At 35.5% G+C, this 17,724-nt stretch overlaps 1 protein-coding gene across 1 annotated transcript in view; it reads right to left on the reverse strand.

The window, feature by feature from the left end:
• Positions 1 to 12,509, reverse strand: part of LOC129217535 (uncharacterized) — a 28,030-nt gene extending 15,521 nt beyond the window's left edge. The window contains exon 1 of the mRNA XM_054851852.1: positions 10,324 to 12,509. Within this exon, the coding sequence (XP_054707827.1) occupies positions 10,324 to 12,460 (2,137 nt within the window). The 5' untranslated portion in view covers positions 12,461 to 12,509. The remainder of the gene's footprint in view (positions 1 to 10,323) is intronic.
• Positions 12,510 to 17,724: the final 5,215 nt, after the last annotated feature.

The raw sequence follows: 17,724 nt of genomic DNA on the forward strand, positions 1-17,724 counted from the left end.
AATTTGACTTACATGAAGATTGAAATTACATTTGCAGAAATTTTAACACTTATTTATTAATTTTTATTTTATTTCTTTTTTGTTTTTACGTTACCCCCAAATTATTAATATTAACCCAAAACTTCCAATTCTAGTATGGTAATCTGCTGTGGGAAGCTAAAGCGCAGTATCTGTAGAAATGCAGTTTTCTGATATATATTTGCATGCTGACATAGTTGATCTTCAAAGCTGAAATTGATTTGCTAGCCAAAAGGGCAGGATATTTCAGCAGCAATTGAAGATGATATACGAATATCATCCAATGTTTCTTTTAGAGCATTAAAATTTCTCTTTGAAAGAGAAATTATAACAGAAAAGGATAAGATGATGTTAATACTGATATTATTTTAATAAAATAATTGAGAAAACCATCTAAAATATCAGAAAATAAACTGACCCAAAATTACCCCGGTGACACAGAATTTCTCCACTAAACTGAGGTATAAATCAGTATACTTTTATGCTAACTTTTCTTAAAAGAAGAAAAAATGTATGTAGGTATGAAAAGCTTAGGCCATTTGTTATTGAAAAACAGCACCAACAAAATTGTCCTTTTAACAGTGTTTCACCGACACGAATCTTTAAAAAAATCATGATTTTCCGAGACAATCTTTTTTAAAGATGTTTTTATAGAAGTGTTAAAACTGTTTTTTTTTTCTCCTATTTATTTCACTGTTGCATTGCTTTTGACCAGGGACGTGGCGAGAGGGGGGTGAGTGGGGTGCGACACCCCCCCAGATTTTTTCGACAGTCGGCATTTTGGACAAATCAGTCGGCAAATGTTGCAATTGTATCTGAGCGGATAATATTTTTTTCTGCATATCGACTTTTGAGGGGACAAATATGCCGAGCTATAAAAGGAACATGAAATGTACCACTTGGCATTATATAACGATTTTGCTCGAGTCGGCATTTGTGTAAAATAGGAAGAGCAGCAGAATTTAAAAAGAGGAAGGTAATGTTTACTGCACGGGGCAGCACTGGACTAACTATTGCCTTTTTTACTGAACTCAGAATGAGACACGAAAAAGGGCCTTGAGGGTAAGCCCTGCTTGAGGGGGTCGGGCATCCGATCATTGTCTAAGAAGAGGAAACCGCATAATAAGGTATGTATTCGCGTAGCCTACTAGGATGCAACGCTGTTTTAGGCAATGGCATTGGGCTTCGAAACTGACGATTCCTCGAATGAATGTGCTGATACAGATCTTTTTACTTGAGGGGATGAGGGCTTTTATGGCCCTTTTTTGAGGCTGACCTTCGTTTCTCCTTTGCAAATAGAAAATGGTGTACATGAGCAAGCATATTTTTTCCTTTTATTTCACTGACCGTGTTTTCTTTCGTTCTTTCCCCCCATCTTTCCTTCCAGTTTGTACGTAGTTGTTCCATAACGTTTTCAGCCAATTAGGTAATTTTAGAAAGCTTGTGATTTTTTTTTTATCGAGAAAGAACTAACTATATAAAACATTCGATATACTACATCATGTTTTTTTTCCCAACGCTTGAAGTCTTGAGTTCTCGTCTTCAATCAATGAGGAAAACATTATTTGTGAGTATAATATGCTTTTAATGGTTATTTATTTGTTAGAATTATTGAGCGCTCATTATTTCAAATAATACAAGCTTGAAATAGCAATTTTTTACGATTTTTGTGTATTTATTAGTCAAAAGTTAAAATAAGTAAGTCAAAAAAGTATAGTCTTGAAAATAGAGAAAGATACTCCTTTTCATTCAAGTAATTACAGAGACGGAAAATTTGTTAATTCATTAGAAACTTCCTTTATAAAATTATCCTTCATAAATGTTTGTAACTTTACTTTTTGATACTAAAATGAATATATTGCTGATGCAATTTTGATGAATAAGTACATAAACTAAAGAAAATTCATTTGATTTTTTTTAACTTTAACATTTGCATATTGTATCTGAACTAGCACTCATACAGCACTAATTGTTTTTATATACGAACTGTCGATTAAATCTAAACCTAATACAGGAGTTTACTAAGGTTAATTGACAATATTTAAATCATTAGCTTGAATAACTATTCAAAAAATAAGAATTGTCCCTTAAAGTCATGCTCTTACTTTTATTGAAAAGAAAAAAAAGGGGGGGGGGATTTTTTTAAAGAGGTCAGTAAATTTCCGCTTTAAATATTCATTATTGCTGTTGTTGTTATTATCATGTATATTATTTCTCAAAGGTGTTTTTGTTAGAACTTAGAACACATTAAATTCCTCAATACTTTATTAACTTCATAAGTAAGGCACCGTTTTAAAGGTTTTTTCACCACTTTCGACGAAAAATAAAGAAGCAATTAACACAGTTTCGTTGTTGGTTTGAAAAAATCGACTTATTTTGTCTTTTATTACGCATTGCTTCAATGCATAGCATCTTGAAATGGAGAACCAATAGCTCAGTTGGTTATAGCGTCGTGCAAAAAATGCGAAGATAGTGAATTCGAATCTTTATAGGTGGAAAAATATCGTTTTAAAAACTTATTTTCTTCAGCAGAATTCTATATTCATTTTTATTGATTCTAATCACTAATTGAAAATTTAGGTTTTTTGCAAAGAAATTTCAAATTAGGTACTGAAAAAAACTTGCGTTATGCACAAAAAAAAAAAAAAAAATCCATACAGTAATTCTAACCTTAACTTGATGATATTTTGTAGAAAATTTAAAGCTTTTTGTTCTGGATATTTTTTTCACGTAACGTTCATGATAGTTGAAAGAAAACTTTGAAATTGAACCACTTTAGGAAATTTTTACTATTTAGGTACAGATAAATTATTCTGCATTACAGTAACATAAGAGTCACATACAGATTTTTTCCGCCTGAAGTTCACCGTTAAAAAAAATCCTGAAATTTTACGGTAAAAGTTACTGGCATCCATGCTGCCATTAACTTTTACCGTAAAATCCTATTTTACTGTAAAATTTTACGGTAGAATGAACGAGAGTAAAAAATGCAACATGCGAGCAGCAGGTTCGATTTCGGGACCTTCGTATTTGCCGGCGACTTCGATGACCACCATGCCACTTGGGACACATCGAGTCAGGGGAAATACGGTGTTATGTGCTTCGCACTGTAGGTTACGTGGTGTATCAATTGGCGATGCAGTCGTTAATTTTTTCGGTACAATTTTCTGTAATTTTTTTTCTGTAATGTAAACATCCCCCCCCCCCCCCACACACACAAAAGTTTCCAGAATTTTAATACTGTACTGGAATGCATGCTCATGGAATTGTACACAAATCCTTTTCTTTATTTTTTTAATTAATTATTTTTTTTTTCGTGGAAAACGGTAGTCATCGTAATCCTGAAAAACTTGTCTGCATTTCTTATTTCTACTTGCGCAAACCGGTAGCAGAAGCAGCGTGACGTTACAACCGTCGCAGATATTTGAGGAGGCCTGCAGACTTTTTCTGAATTAGAAAAAAAAAAATCCGCTTTTTGCAAAATTTTCTCAAATTTTAAGCAGAAAAATATAATGAAAAAGGCGCCTAAATCTTTGTAGGTATCCTCAGTGGCTATAAGACGTCAAAAGCACTTGCTTCCTCAACTACCTGTGCCTCAGTTTTCTATAGTATTTTGAAGCTTTTTAGCTTTCGTTTCGTAATTTTTTAATTTAGCATTTTATTTTCAAGCATTCCATTTTACTTATTCAATCATTTTAAGTGTTACGACTAATCTCAAAAGCTGGTCTACGTTGCAGATTACTTTTGGGTTTTTTTCATCTCCGTAGCAGTCTACTGAAAAAAAATTCTAGTACCGCATTGCGTAATACTAATGTTTTTTTTTAAATCTAAATTAATTGTTGTAATTTTGCAAGCTAGTCCTGTTATCCTGAAACAAGTGGAAAGGAATGTATTAAAATTCAAAAACCATTTCTAATACATTATCAAAATGAAAAAAATTATCCCTCATCCTTTATTTGCGATCGCCCTTTTGGAAGGTTAAAACAGAAGTAGAAAAGTTTAAAACTTTAATCAATCGAAAAATAAGAATATAATCAGAAATAATTCAATATTTTTGAATTTTAGACATGACAAAAAATTCTTAAGCGGGAAATATAAAAATACTGAACATTTTAAAAGGTAAAATTAACATTATGGAAATTGGAACAGTGCTGAATTATACAGTGCTGAATTTGCCTATAAGCTAAGCAAGGTATAAGCTAAGCTTAGGGTCCCCAAACTACCGAAAAATTGCATGATGAAAAGAATACTTTAAAAAATGATTTTAATTTCTAGTGCTTTAAAGTCTTAAAAGTAGCAGCAAACCTTGTATTTTAAAATTGTAACAAATGGGATGGGGATGGCAAAACATGCCAACAGGGCCGGATTTAGCTTTTGAACAGCTCCGTGCAAAAGGGAAAAATTGCGTCCCTTTTGAACTGCATGTATAAAGAACCCCTCCTCCCCCAAATACATAAATAAATACATGCTGTTTTTTAAATTTTTTTAGCAAATGCACAAAATGTGTCAAAGTAACTTGGTAATAATTAATGTAAATATTAATAATAAGTTTCATTAAAAGTACTTCATTTTGTAAAACAAACGGATTACTGATTTAATTCTGTTGATTTCAAAAATAGCTAAACAGTTACAGAACTAATTCTTGGTTCATAAGCCAGCGAATTGAGAAAGCACGGATCTAGCGTCTGGTTTAAGATGGAGTCCTCACTGGAATATGAACATACAAATGAGGAGACTTGTGTTGTCTATGTGGAATCTAGAATTAGTCTAAAATTATGCTTATGTGTTGCATGCATATTACAAATCTTCTTTCTATGTGAAAAAAAAAAGTAGATAATATAGTTTAAATTTTGAGATCTTGAAACCAGTTATGTTTTTCGCAATCCCGAATAGCGAAAGGACCCTACTCGTTGGGTTTCTTGTTTCTACTAATGGCTTTTATCGCAAATATAATTTGAATTCAAGACATTAAAATTTAAATAAATGCCAGAGGCCCGATGCTGGATTTTATGTGCTGCGTGTAGGATACTGTTTTTGCATTAAAAAGATTACGAGAAGGTCGTTTATAAATAATTTGATTCCTAGGCTCGTGGACGCCGGCATTATAAGCATAGAAAACTAAAATCAAAGGACGGACGTCGTTCAACGCTCAAGTAAAAACAATAAGTAATTTGTGATAATTTATATAGATTAAAAAAAAAAAAAACAATATAAACATTGCGTTATGGGTGAATTTGTAGCATAAATTGGGGTCCAGGGGTTACACCCTGGAAAACTTCCTAATTAATAGTACTAAAAACTCTATTTTTGACTTAATGATATTAGGAAGAGAAGGAATGTTAACGGGACTTTACTTCAGATTTTTTCAAAATTGAAGGCTCAAAACGGCAAAACGAAATTTTAAGCAATTCGAAATTTTAGTTCTTTGAACGAAATTTAAAAAAGGAAATGAAGAAGGGGTTGTTTGAATGTCTAGGCAGGAAAATGTTCCAAAAAATAAATAAAAATAAATAAAACTTGCAGTTGTTAGCAATCTTTCTTTTTTTATTCTGTACTAAGGGGCATTCTTTAATGTAACACAGCTATCGGCAGAAGCCACGAGAATATCGACGCCGAGTTTTCTTATCAAATGAAGGTTCTAGGGTTCTTATGATGCGAAACTGAGTTAGGAATTTAATTTTTCCTTGAGTACTTCAAGCCAAGCGAATAATCGAGGAATCTTTTACATAATCATACGGCCCTGTCGCTGTCTAGTTTCTGCATCTTCAAAATCCACCGATTGGAGCCCGGTTTGAGCCTGCGTCTTCTGGCGTTAGATGCAACGCCTAACCACTATACACCACTCGGTCGGCAGGCAACTTTTGTTGAAGTAAAGGAACGGGATGGTGTCTGAGATCATCCACCATACATTTTTCGTCCAAATTACGAAATTGTAAGTCATCTTTGTTTGCCCTAAGAGAAAAGGAATGAGATTGGAGAATTTTTCATAGAAAATTGTCGGAAGTTTAATTTCCAAAATTGCAGTTTTAGACGATCTTCAAAATGTGTGGATGAGGAGAATTAAGTGGCTCTCCCCTCAGAATTTTTTCGAATCTGAAATCGTTTAAACAATATTTGATCTTTAATGATGGGTTCGGGAGGTTCGGAAATGCTTCCGCGGAAACTTTTCAAAATTGAAATCATAACTATACAATTGTAAGCAATTTTTTGATGGTGTTTTGGGAAGGGATGAGATTTAGCTCACCATCTCGGAAATTTTTCAAAATTAAAGTTCTGAAAACGCAATTGTGGACAATCTTCGATGATATCATAGGGATCAGGTTTTTACGGTTTAACCTTAGAACTCTTTCGAAATTAGAGCCCTAAAAAAGCAAATATAAAAATTTTTAATTTTCATCCTTCCCTTGCATTTTAATATGTTTGAAATTCAAACGCCTAAAGCCCCAGTCAAATATTTCATAGCTTTGGAGCGAGGTGTTTTTATTTATTTATTATTTTATTTTATTTTTGACTTTTGTGTAATAACTATAGTTACTTTTTCCACTTTATTTTATTTTAAATATCGTGCCTCTGGAATCTTCTGCAAAATCTTCATAGTAAGGAGGGAAAAATGAAAGTAAGAAAAACAGAAAGAAAAAAAGCATTAGCTCCCCAGAAGCTATCTTGTTTATTTATAAATTAATACATTTTTTAGTCTAAAGCTTGCCATGAGTTTCTGTAATGCACTGATTTGAGCAGTTATAAAAGATAAAAGCACTTATTTTCGCATGGCCTTAATTTTCGTGATTTTCGTGACATCGTCGTAATTACGAAAATTGAAACCTCTCGAACTCTTTTTTCGTCGGATTTTCACCTTTCGGTACATACAAAATTCGCGAATTTTTCAGCTCGTAAAATCACCGTTATCTTCATTTTCGCGAAAATTAACGGTTCGCGAAAATCAATCCTTTTAGAGTTGCGTATTTTCTTTCCTGTTTAAAACGTTCATCTCAGCGGCTCTTAGTTGGTTTAGATGTTTCACTAAATATATTCATTTTTTAATTTGCATTTTCTTCTGAAATTTTAACGAAAAAAAACTTTTTTTCTTTTCATCTTTAACGCCGTGCAGGGTTTCCCTTCGCTACATTACAAAAATCTATTGGATTGGACTGAGATGTTTGGGGGCATTGAGGTAAGAGGTCACTGTAATCTCCCAAAAAATTCATGATTCGGCAAAATTTGGCTCACGGTTCTGCAAATTCGGAGACATAATTGAAATACTTAAATGCCTAAATGTAACTATTTAGTAGATGTAAGTACATATGTGTGCAAATCCGTATTTTATCATTCTACAAAATTTGGAGCCCCGTTTGGCTATTTGAGGATTTCTCCCCTCTCAAAAATTTTAACTTGGAGGGCGCCCCTGCTGGTGATGATTCCCCTTCGTTTAAAATGATTTAAAGTTTCTAATTAGTTAACGTTAGACAAGAACTAAAACCTTTTACTTTAAACTTGTGGGGATATCGCAGATCGCCTTCATTTGAAGATGGCGCCAGAATGTTTTCCAGGGAACCATTTTTTAACCGCTAGGTCGCAATATTTCTCTCATTTTGATTTGGCAATTTTGCGCCCCTCAAATATTTTATTCCGTGCAGGGGCACGGACTGACGGAGTATTAGTCCGGCCCTGATGCCAAATTCACATCCTTGCTGAATCCTGCAGCAAAAATGTACAAATTATGGTTCTCACTTTTCTGAAATATATTGATTGAGATAAATTTTCGTAACTCATATGCGTCATATTTTTCTATTTATTTAATTCCGAATTCAGGATTTTGGAAGTTCTTTTGTTGTTGTTGTTTGCTTTTACCTTTCTTCTACTGCATCCAGTTTACCAGTTTAGCACGCAAAAAAAAAAAAAAAAAAAAAAAAAAATACAAGGCCGAGGTGGATTGATCGGTAAAGCGCCAGGCTCGTAACTGGAGAGTTCCAAGTTCAATACCAGCCGGTCGGAGATCCTCCGTGTTCACTGATGATAACTGGGGCACGTTAAATATATCGCAGTCATAAAAGTCCTCCACGTGAGTCAATACCTCTGGGGGTGATGAACCAGAAATTATTCGTCTTCAGGTGTGGTTCTAAATTTCGAATTGTTGATAGACTTTGCTTCCATCTATCGTTTGCTGTCTGAGCTTATTCAGACTTCCACCTAAATGGTTCTCGTTAAAACGGAAGCCGTCCCTCACTGCCTTAAATCGACTAGCACTTGCTACTCGAGCTCGGTGGTGCGAGTGGTATTAGCATTATTAACAACAAATGTATTGCTCTACCTCTTTTCTTTTTCGTTATCTGCCCTACTTGTAATAGAAAAAAAATTTTTGAAAAGAGAAATCGATACATGTATTTTTTAAACTTAAAATAGGTGATTCTTAAAAAGTTAAAACAATTCTATAAAGTTATACAATCAAATATTAAAATATAAGAGACTGAAAGGTACAAATTTAGTGTTTTCAATAATTTTAATTGTTCTCGACTTTTTGAAAATAATTAATTGAGTCTCTAAAACTTCTTGGAAAGTGCTTCAGTTTTGTTTCTGATCAAGTGACTATGAATTGCCCTAATTGCGAATTGTCAGGATATTACGTTCTTGTTACATGTTCTCTAACTCTGTACACCATTTCTTTTAAAGTATTTAATACATTTTTTTACTATTGATCTTATGATACTTAATTCAACGTTGTGTTTGTCGGTGGTTTGGTGGGATGCTCAAAAATTAACTATACCGAAAGCCGATGTGAGCATATTACAATGCATTATCTTTTCTTCTTCCTCAGTCTTCTCTGTCGATTAATGTTAACGATTTGTAGTATCAAAAACAGTTTTTATTTTGAATTATCTTTCGTTACTAAATAGTGAAAACTTTTAAAAAGCGTATTTTGCTTATTTTTCCCCTGATATTTTTGTAGTTTCAAATACCCCTTATAAGGTCTCAAAAATGTAGAATCTCCGGTGGAGGAACCACCGGACCCCCTGAAATTAGGGATATCCCTGCATCATTCTCCTGATATCCTTGCTCCGACTCGGGAAAAGACAGAAGGAAAAAAAAAACACATGTATCAGTGGAAAGAAAAGCATTGATTGAGAGAAGAAAAACTTTAAAAATGCCTGCCTTTTTCACCTTTATAAAAATTATCTGAGCTACAAAAAGCACCCCCCCCCCATGCCTAAAACAGCTTTGGATGTGCTTAAGTCTGAATCCGGCCCTGTATATATATATATATATATATATATATATATATATATATATATATATATATATATATATATATATATATACACAGTCGGCAAATCTCATCATTCGAGTCGGCAATTTCAGAATTCTGCACCCCCCCCAAAGGTGAGGGGCTCGACACGTCCCTGCTTTTGACCTTGATATATTAAAATTGAATGTATTAAGCTGACTTAATTTAGTATTTTTGTAAAAACATTTGTAACAGCAAAACGTTGGTGACCATTATTTACACCGGAAAGTGAGTGACCCATAATTCCTCCGTGTGACCCTACATAGTACGTATATGGTTCGTATTAAGGAGTTTTTCTGTGAAATATGATATGATTGTCCTGTTTTTTCAACCTTGTTCATATGTGCCCCAGTCTTCTCCGCATTTGTTCCTTATAGGGGCATATATGAACAATCTAAGACTTTTTTTTATGCATAATAAAGTTAAAAAAAAATTAATCCTCAAAAAATTCCCTGACACAAAGAAAAGACTATTCAATAATGAGGATGTTTTTGCTCTGAGACATTGATAATAGTTTTTCAGAAATAAAGAAGTGAGAAAAAATTGTTCATGGGTGCTGCCCTTTCCCCTTCATCTCCACTTCCCCGCACTCCCTCAAATGCCGCGAAGATCCTCCCTCCCCCACCAAAAACATAAGCCCCCCTCCAAAAAGAGAAAAATATCCCTGTGCAGGCCCGGATCTGCGTACCCGCAGACCGTGAAGTGCGGGAGGGCCCACGTCCTTAAGGGGCCCAACAGCCCAAGAAATTGATTTTTTTTTTAAGTAGCACTAAAACTTACTAACGTTGCAAATATACACTGCTGACTTCTGGGGAGAGTCTCTACACATTTTGTTGCAGGGGGAGGGACAAAACTTATAGATCCGGAACTGTCCCTGTAAACACCCAACCCTTAAAATTTTCACTGGCGTAGTCACACTTCAAAATCCACAATGTGACAGCCCTTACCTTTTAGTCATACTTTGCTACAGATATTCATTTAAAGGAAAAAGCAATACGAAAAATGATAGATGATGACAGACTTACTTCTTCGAGTGTCTTGCATGGGCATGTTCTTCAAACTTCGTACATAGGGGTCGTTGAGAGTGTCAACAGCCGCTTGAATTGGGACATTTAATGATGAAATTCGTTCTTCTGAATTCCGAACCCGAGAAATTTCATTATCTCTGCGGCAATTGAAATATTCATTTCTTCTTCTGACAATTTTCCAATTCTTTTCCGTCAGTCGAATGTTCCGGAGTGAATCTGACCATGATGCCTTGTTTAGCCGTCCAATGGTAAATTTGTCTCTTACGGTTCCAGAATATTCTCGTTTTAGAGGTTTAATAGACCCAGAGAGAAAATAAAGTTGTGCAGAATACAAAACGCTGCTCATGTCCTCGCTAACTATTTGACTCTGGTTTGTTCTTACCGTCAAAGATCGATGACTGTTTAGTTTTCTTACATCTATATCCGAAGAATGTCCAGAATCTCCTAAAAGCTCATTCTCCCTTTTCTTATGTTCGTTATTCCTTCTGCTCTGAGTTAGAGTTCGTCTATTTGCTTCGTAGTTTTTATTTTTGATTTCACTATCACAGCTTGAAATAGATTTAAAATGTTCTTTAATATCTGCTCTATTTCTGTGATTTTTAAACCTTGGAAGTTCGGTGCTTCGGACGAAATCCCTTCGATTCTGATCCTGGATTTCTAATTTTACAGATCTACTAAACTTCATTTTACCAGTGTTGTATTTTCCATCCAATCCAACAGATCTAAATGTCCTGTGGTTTCTCTTGAGCGTGTGTCTATGTTCTGCAACCCATTTCAGTTCCTCAGCGTTTCTAAATGGTGAGAGTTCCGTATTATCCTTTTCTGAATTTTTAGTTTTAATTAAAGTCTTACCAGAAGCTGAATAGTTGTTGGTGTGCTTATTGTCTGCATTTTCGTAAATTTTATCGTCTTTTGGTGTTATTCTTACGAATTCTTTTTTCAAGCGATCACCATGTGAGCGGAATTGCTGACGATTTCGTATAATTTGCAAGACATCGCCTTTCAATATGGCCCTCGAATCCAGTTGACGGAAATGATGTTTATTTCTTATCAGTAACGTTTTATCCAGTCCCTGAAAAACATCTACGTTTTTATTCGCTCTGGAAATTGAATTTAGAGCAACTATTCTTCGACGAGCAATATTTTTTAGTGGAATTTGTCTTCCCTGACGACGATTATTTTGCGACTCACATGTGTTCTTTGACCATGCTTTTCTTGAAGATTGACTTGTTGCTCGTTCAGCGTTCGTTTGGAAGTGATTTTTATCTTTTCCCCCCACAGCTGCTGAGCGTGAAAGGTCTCTTAAGGTCTCAGGAAGAGTGTAAAGTCTACCTGTTCTTTGCATTCTTGTTACTCGATTGTACTTCAATGCAATTGTCATTCTCTGTTGAAAGTTTCTTGTGTCAACAGGAATGCTATTAGCAATTCTGGTCTCCATCCTTCTTACAAATATCTCAGAATCCTTCCAGCCTTGGATTTCACTTTGAAGGCGCATTACATGAGTCGCCAACCTAGACACACTACGAGATCTTTCTCTACTCAATGATACATCTCCATTCCATAAAAGGATTTTGGTTTGAATGTCATTTAAGTTCATGGTAAACTGATTCGCGCTCCTATTTCTTACTCTTACTTCATCCTGGTTCTTACCTGATAATATTTTTCGGTGACCCTTCAAATTTACAAAGTCGTTGACTCTTGTCATTTGGCCGCCTTTCAAATCAGTTATCAAACGCTGCTTGTCTGTTAGATGCACAGATAAGTGATTCATTCTCGCTTTTTGTCTGCTTTTACCCTCTGGGACATCTTTTGCGATCAGTTGAACGTCCGTTGCACGTATCAGAAAGCGATTCAGTTTTGTTGTTTCTCGTGCTTGTCGACTAACTCGAGCGTTTGATACCATCTGTTGAATGCCTGTTGAACGTACAGAAAAGCGATTTTTTCTTGTAGTTTCTCTTGCTGTTCGACTGTCTTGAACATCTCTTGACATGAGTCGATTGTCCATTGAACGTACTGAAAAACGATCCACTCTTGTGGTTTCTCTTGCTATTCGATCGTCTCGAGCGCATGTTTTTATTTGCTGAATATCTCTTAAACGTACATTAAAGCGCCTATCTCTTGCAGTTTCTCTCATTACTCTACTACCTTCAGTATCAGCTGTCGTTAATTGATTTTCTTTTGAAGGTACAGAAAAGCGATTATTTCTTGTTGTTTCCCTCACTATTCGACTGTCTTGAACATCTGCTGACGTCCGTCGATTGTCCATTGAACGTACTGCAAAGCGATCGACTCTTGTTGTTTCTCTTTCTATTCGACCATTTCGGGCGTATGCTATCATTTGCTGAACATCTTTTGAACGTTCAGGAAAGCGCCTATCTTTTGCAGCTTCTCTCATTATTCTACTGTCTTCAGTATCAGCTTTCATTAAATGAGTTTCCTTTGAAGGTACAGAAAAGCGATTATTTCTTGTAGTTTCTCTCTTTATTTGACTGTTTTGAACATCTGTTGAAATTAGTCGATTGTTTGTTGAACGTACCAGAAAGAGATTCACTTTTGTTATTCGACTCTCTCGAGCGTATGTTGTCATTTGTTGAATATCTCTTGAACGTACAGCCAAGCGACTACCTCTTGTAGTTTTTCTCATTATTCTACTGTTATCAGTACCTGTTATCATTAGCTGATTTTCCTTCGAACGTACAGAAAAGAGATTTGCTCTTATTGTTTCTCTCGTTATTCGACTGTTTCGAGGGTATGTTGCCATCGGTTGAATGTCCGTTGAATAAACAGAAAAGCCATTTACTTGTCTTCTTCCCCTCGTTATTCGATTGTCTCGAACGTATAGTGCCCTTATTTGATTTTCCTGTGCATGCACAGTAATTCTTGCTTTTCTCCAATCGGTTGTTCTGCTTTGAATGTCTACAATAAGCTTATTAGCTCTCTCCCTTACTCTATCAAAACTCTGCAATAATATAACACTATTCTCATAAGCTTTTGATGTGTTTTCTAATAAATCTTCTCGTTGTGTGTTTGAAAACCAGTTGGTTTTCTTGTTTGACTCAAAGCATCTTACCTTCGCCTGCTTGATCGGAAGACTTTGTTGAGCTGAAGTGCAGATGATGGGCCACAGTAATATGTACAGAAGAAATTTTTCTCTGGGTTTCATCGTAATGACCTGAAAAGCAAACATGAGAACATTTAAACTATGTGTGTCAAGATACACTCGAATAAAAAACACACAGCATGAACTTGGATGTATTTTCTGTTAGAACGTTAATAAAATATGTTTGTGTCCTGGAGGATCCTTTACATTTGAGGCAATAGGGTCTTCACAATGACCCGATAAGACAAATGCGAAAGCTGTTCATTAGCCATAGAATTTCTTTAAAAAAAATTTGATCTATTTTATACAAGCAATCATGTTTGCGTTCATCTTAAGTAGCTGTAAGCTGTGCAAGCATACACAAGGCTAAATGCCTTCATTTGTAAATAACTATTAGTACGAACCTCTTAATAGTATTTACAAGTTTCTCTTTAGTATTACAGTTGAACTCTCTTATAATGAACGTAAAGGGACCACGATATTGACTTGTTATATCCAAATGCTCGTAAAGCGAAAAAAATCATAAAAATTCATCATAGTCGCTTTTTTTCTTTTTTTAAACTTCTGTGCTGTACCGAAGAAGCTGGTTAATTTGCTTTAAACTACCTGAATGTATTAAGCAATAAATAAATACCTTTGTGCCGAGGAATAACAGGAAATATCAAACGTTGTTTAGCACAAATAAACAGATTACAAAATACACGTGGTTCGGGGTTTCAAGGAACCCCTTTTTCAATTCTAAGGTGTGAGCTTCTAGATGTAAAGACACTCAGCAATGTCTTTACATCTAGAAGCTCACACCTTTGAATTGAAAAAGGGGTTCCTTGACACCCCGGAACAAGTGTATTCTGTAATCTGTTCATCTGTGCTAAACAACGTTGAATATTTCCTGTTATACCTGAATGTATGTTTCTTGTGTCATTGTTTTTGAGGAATATAACTACACACACATACATAATTTTTAAATGCTTCTTTACTTCACAAATTTAAAAAAAAAATTGCTGTTAACGATTGTTCTCAGGATTTATGATTTATCACTAACTTTCAGTTCACTTTGAAATGTTAGAGAAATTTTTTCCAAAAAAGGATAAACTTAGCTGGAAGACAACAGAAATTTTATGAATTACAGAAATATCGCTCTCTTTAAGCGGGGTTTGCTCTCCCATAGAATTCACATTGTGCCAACCATCTCTAATATCCTCGCCAAATCCGGGTTCTCGTCAAATCAAGGCTCGTTATGAGCAAGTTCGATTGCATTGTCATAAAGCTACAAATCAAAGCCCCCGGAAGCAACTTTTATCTTCCCTTTTTTGACATTTTCGCTGGTTTGCTCAAATACACTGCTCGAATGAAAATGCAACACCAAGAAGGAGTATTCAGAAATTTATGCAAAATTTAGAGCAGACGTACATCACTGAGTTACGTAAATGATGTGAAATGCGCAGTTCTCCGACGCACGTGAAGAAAGATATAAGGGAAGGAACTTAAAGAATGGGCAGTATTCGTGTCATTTCTGACTGGAGAATTATCGAAGAATTTTTTTTTTTTTTTTTGGAGGATACGTTTAACACGAGAAAATGTCAGGCCGCCATCAACGACGAAGGCACTTCCAGCAGATAGACGATTTTACGAGGGGTATGGTGATCGGACTGAGAAGGAGAGGTTGGTCCGTACGTCAAATCGCAGCTGATACCCACATGGATGCGAGCACGGTGCATCGGCAGTGCCGAAGAGGGTTGGAACAACGAAATGTGGCAAGATTGAGGGGTGCAGGGGCAGCCAGAGTGACGTCAGAACGCGTGGATCGACGCATCCACCAAAAAGCTGTAGCAGACCCACAAATCACTTGTTCCTCGATTCTGCAGCAGGTGCAAGATACCCTGAATGTTCCCGTGTCAACCAGAACCATTTCCCGTGGTTTGGTCGCACGTGGTCTGCGATCACGACGTCCGCTAAGAAGACTGCCATTGACCCCACAACATAGACAGCAACGTTTAGTATGGTGCTAGACTAGAGTGACGTGGATGACAGAATGGCGAAATGTTGCGTTCTCAGATGAATCCCGGTTCTGTTTATCCAGTGATAGTGGCCGCATACGTATGTGGCGTCGACGTGGAGACAGATCTAATACGGCAGTAACTGTGGAACGTCCCACCGCACGACAACGTGGCATAATGGTTTGGAGCGCAATTGCGTACAATTCCATATCACCTCTAGTTCGTATTCAAGGCACTATGACGGCTCAACAATACTTGGATAATGTGCTGCGGCCGGTGGCAATCCTTTACTTTCTATGGCTACCTAATGCAATTTTTCAGCAGGATAACGCCCGACCACACAGTGCTCATATCTGCCAACATGCTCTCCAAGGCACACAGATGCTTCCCTGGTCACCATACTCTCCTGACCTGTCACCAATCGAACATGTGTGGGATGTGATTGGACGCCGTTTGCAGACTCTGTCCATGCCTCGTTCAGAAGACAAACTGCGGCAAATGGTTGAAAGGGAATGGAGAGCCATCCTTCTGGACACCATCCGCACCCTCATATACTCTATGCCTAGACGTGTTTCTTCGTGTATCTCTGTTCGCGGTGGTCCTACATCCTACTGAGCCGACGCCGTTCTCGCACTGTATTCTGCCTATCATTTTGAAATTAAGATCCTTTATTATTCCTTCCTGTCTCTGTCTTTTTTCCAAATTTCATCACTTTCTGACCACTCCTTCTTGGTGTTGCATTTTCAATGTCGAGCAGTATATTTTTAATAGCAAGTGTGAAGCGCTTAGTCAGCTCTTATATGAGATGATTTGCTAGCAACTTTGTTATGCTTATCAACAGGGTTCGCCGATATATATCAGTCAATATATATCACGATATATATCCGATATTTGTTTTGAAAATATCATGATATTTTGATATTTTCGATATTTATTTTTCCTACTACGGTATTTTCAATATAAAATTTATTAGTCATAGTAATATTGTTTATTTATTATTAAAAATAACCAAAAAGTTACGTACCTCCTATATTTTTATAATGTATTAATACATTATTAATATAACAAAGTAGTATAATATTCCTTTTTATCCTAATATTCATAAAAATATTAGTAAGGTAACGTTTCTAATTCAAATTAAAAGTGCCTAAAAAAATTGAACTTTGATCAGAAAAAAAAAGTCTTATGGGCGATTCTCGAAAAAATGCCCCGTGCGTAACGCTAAGTTTTTTATTTTTTCCAGCTAACCAAAGCTTTAAAAAACTAATACTGTTGGGGAATAATACATGCTTTAATATACTATCAAAGCATAACAGTTAATCCCATATTTAATAAATAGATACTTGAATAAAGTAAAAAACTTAGCGTTACGCACGGGACATTTCTTCGAAAATCGCCTTTATGACTGTGTACCGACAAATGCATATTTTTTATTTCTGAGTCATATAACTGTGTAAACGTAGTGAGAACAGATCAATCTTTAACAAAGAAAGCGGAATAAAATTCCTATCGAAATATAGAAAATTGTAGCCTATAATCTATATGGATAACACTTGCGCTTCGAGTACTATAAAAGTTAGAAACGAAAGATGTTTTCAATCGTGATATTTATTTTGAATCATAGGTATCTGTTTCGTAGCTTGAATAATCACTATAACAGTCAAAATTTACCTTCGCCGGGAGGGAGGGGGGAGGTGTGAAAGTATTTAGAGGAAAGGGGGCACATGTGAACAAATATTTCATGTCTTTGTATTTAAAAAAATATTTTCATGCTCCTTCAAAATGTTCCCATGATTGAAGTCCTTTCTTTATGTCATGGAAGTTTTTGAGATAAAAAAACAAAAAATATTCCTTTACTTTATGGTATTTAAAATATGTATCTTTAATTGTTTGCATGTACTCCTATAGGGGGGTACTTGTGCACAAGCCTAGGACACATATAAACAGGATTAATAAATACAAGACAAGCATCAGATTTCAAAAGCACCAGGAAGAAAAATTCCTTAATATAAAACATATACGTATCTAACCATTACATTGAAGGATTTGTAACTAATACTGTGTCAGTTTGAACTGTACAGTAATTGCATCACTAACAGAACGCTTTTTCTCAAATATATAACTCTGCTCATGGTCAAATTTTAAAGTCTCGTAGCCTATTCTGATCGCTGGATAGACACGGAAAAACTTCGAAAAAGACTACATAGTACAAATAATATTTTATTATGTAAAGATTATTCTTGTTACATATTGCTTTTAAACTCCATACGGAGTATGATAATTTATTTTTAAATGATTTTA

Source organism: Uloborus diversus, chromosome 2 (genome assembly GCF_026930045.1).
Source record: "Uloborus diversus isolate 005 chromosome 2, Udiv.v.3.1, whole genome shotgun sequence".
Taxonomy (NCBI): Eukaryota; Metazoa; Arthropoda; class Arachnida; order Araneae; family Uloboridae; genus Uloborus; species Uloborus diversus.